Consider the following 2,057-nt stretch of genomic DNA (forward strand, 5'->3'; position numbering starts at 1 on the left):
GGGGGGTAGCCGGCTCCTGCTCTAGGTGTGAGTCAGGGCTCGGGTCCCCAGGGCGGAGTCGGGTCTGGAGTTGGCTGGCAGCCCGTGCAGGGGGCTGCTGGCTCCAGGGCTGGGACAGGGAGATCTCGGCCCCGTGGCTGGAGCGAGGGAGGGAGGCCGGGCGGGGGGTTCATTTCTGGACGCTAGGCTGGGCCAGCAGCGCCATCTCCCAGCCCGCGGCCCTGATCGCTAGGAACTGGTTACCCTGAGCACAACCCATCCCCCCCGGGCCTGGCCCGGCCTCCTGCCCGGCCTCCGCACTGCAGGGCTGCTGAGCCGGCGGTACAGGGCAGAGGGAGGCAGATGGCCTGGGAGCTCCATGCAGCCTTGTGCAAGGGGCTTGTGGGCAGCCGGACTCCTGGGTTCCGTCCCCAGCTCTGCCCCTGGTGGCATGTGGCCGGAGTTCTGTGAATGGTGGGGACTCCACCCCCCATGCAGGATGGCCCCAGCACCCAGAGCTGGGGGGTCCCAGGGGACAGGGGGAGAAGCAGCCTGGGCTCCTGGGAACCGCTTGGGAGGGCGACGCCGCAGCTCAGAAGTGACCTCATCTGAGCCCCGTAATAACCCTGGTGCCCCTCACTCCCGACCTGCAGCCCCTGCCAGCCCGGCCCTGGGCTCTGCTGGTGCCCCTCACTCCTGACCCGCAGCCCCTGCCAGCCTGGCCCTGGGTCCCCAGCTCTGTCGGTGCCCCTCACTCCCGACCTGCAGCCCCCCGCCAGCCCGGCCCTGGGCTCTGCTGACTGTTCCTTGCGCAGTGTTTTGGGGCCGGGGTGAAGCCGTGGGGGGCGGGGGACGGATCGAGCTGCGCCGCGGGTGCCCGGCCTGGGCTGCTCTCACTGGCCCGTCTGCTCCGTCCCCAGCGCTCGTCTCTGGCCCCCCTGATTGGCCCCGTGGTCGCAGCAAAGCGCACGCGCCCCCCGGTGCTGCCAGCCGCCAGCGTGAGTACGAGCGGGGGGTGCGGGAGCCCCTCGGATACTGGTCGGGGTGAGCGGCCCCTTCCCTGGGGCCCAGGCACGTTCCGGGGGCAGCTCGCCGGGGCCGGGGTGACCGTGGTGGGGCAGCCCCAGGCTGGCTGGGGGAGGGGCTGTCCCCAGTGCTCCTGCGTCCCAGCCCCCGGCTGACTGGCCAGGGAGGGTGAGGGGGGACTGGGGGGGGGGGCTGCTCCCCAAAGGTGCCTCACATCTTTCCCCGGGCCCCCAAGTCCCCCCTAGCTTGGTGCCCTGCTCTACTGCCTGCTGGGCTGGGAAGGGGTGGGGGGGGCAGCTCAGCTCCAGCCTCAAACTCTTTTCCCCCCCCCCCCAGGCGAGTGAGCCCCCGGGGACCCTCCCAGCCGGGGCCGTTGCTGAAGACGGAGGCCGGGACCGGAGACTGCTGCCCGCGGTGCCAGTGCTGGGCCGACGCTCGCGCCAGGGCCGACGTCTCTCCACGCTCACAGGTCGCCCCGGGCCCTGTCCCCCCCTCCGCGCGGGGCTTCAGCTGGGCCAGTTCGGGGGCTGCCATGGGGGGGGGGGGGGGGGGGGTTGGCCGGGGGGGGGGGGGGGCCCGGGCGGGGGGGGGGGGGGGGCGCTCGGGCAGTGGGAGTCACTGGGGGCCTGTGCTGCCCCCCCACTGACTCTCCTCCCCCCCCAGAGCTGACCACGGTGTGGGGGAGCAGTGAGGACTCGGACGGCCGCCCGGACAGTGGGGCAGGGCTGGAGCCCAGGGGGCTGGACCCCTTCCCCTCCCCGCCGCAGGGGGCGCCGCCGCCCCAGCACCTCTTCACTTCCAAAACGGTGGGGAGCAGCGCGGGCCCCACTAGCAGCCCCTCCCCCACACAGGGGCGCCCCACAGCCGGAGTCCTGCCCGGCTTTCCTTCCCCCGCCACGTCTGCTCCCAGGGCTGGGTGGGGCGGGTCCGGGGGGCTCTGGGCGAGCAGGTTTGGTGTGGGGGGCAGCGGGTCACAGGGTGAGATTGGCCCTGCAGCGTGGTGGGAGGGGGGTCCCAGAGTGGTGCTGGTCTCTGGGGCAGGCAGGGCAGGG

The 2,057-nt window shown here is 73.7% G+C and overlaps 1 protein-coding gene across 1 annotated transcript in view; it reads left to right on the plus strand.

The window, feature by feature from the left end:
• The window catches only part of LOC112123233 (translation initiation factor IF-2-like), a gene marked incomplete at both ends in the record, with an annotated part of 5,021 nt that overhangs the window by 1,359 nt on the left and 1,605 nt on the right, over positions 1-2,057 (plus strand). The window contains 3 exons of the mRNA XM_029914451.1: positions 900-977; positions 1,342-1,474; positions 1,669-1,827. Coding sequence (XP_029770311.1) covers positions 900-977; positions 1,342-1,474; positions 1,669-1,827 — 370 coding nt within the window. The remainder of the gene's footprint in view (positions 1-899; positions 978-1,341; positions 1,475-1,668; positions 1,828-2,057) is intronic.

The sequence above is a fragment of the Terrapene carolina genome, unplaced genomic scaffold (genome assembly GCF_002925995.2).
Source record: "Terrapene carolina triunguis isolate 2854851 unplaced genomic scaffold, T_m_triunguis-2.0 Scaffold51511, whole genome shotgun sequence".
Classification (NCBI taxonomy): Eukaryota; Metazoa; Chordata; order Testudines; family Emydidae; genus Terrapene; species Terrapene triunguis.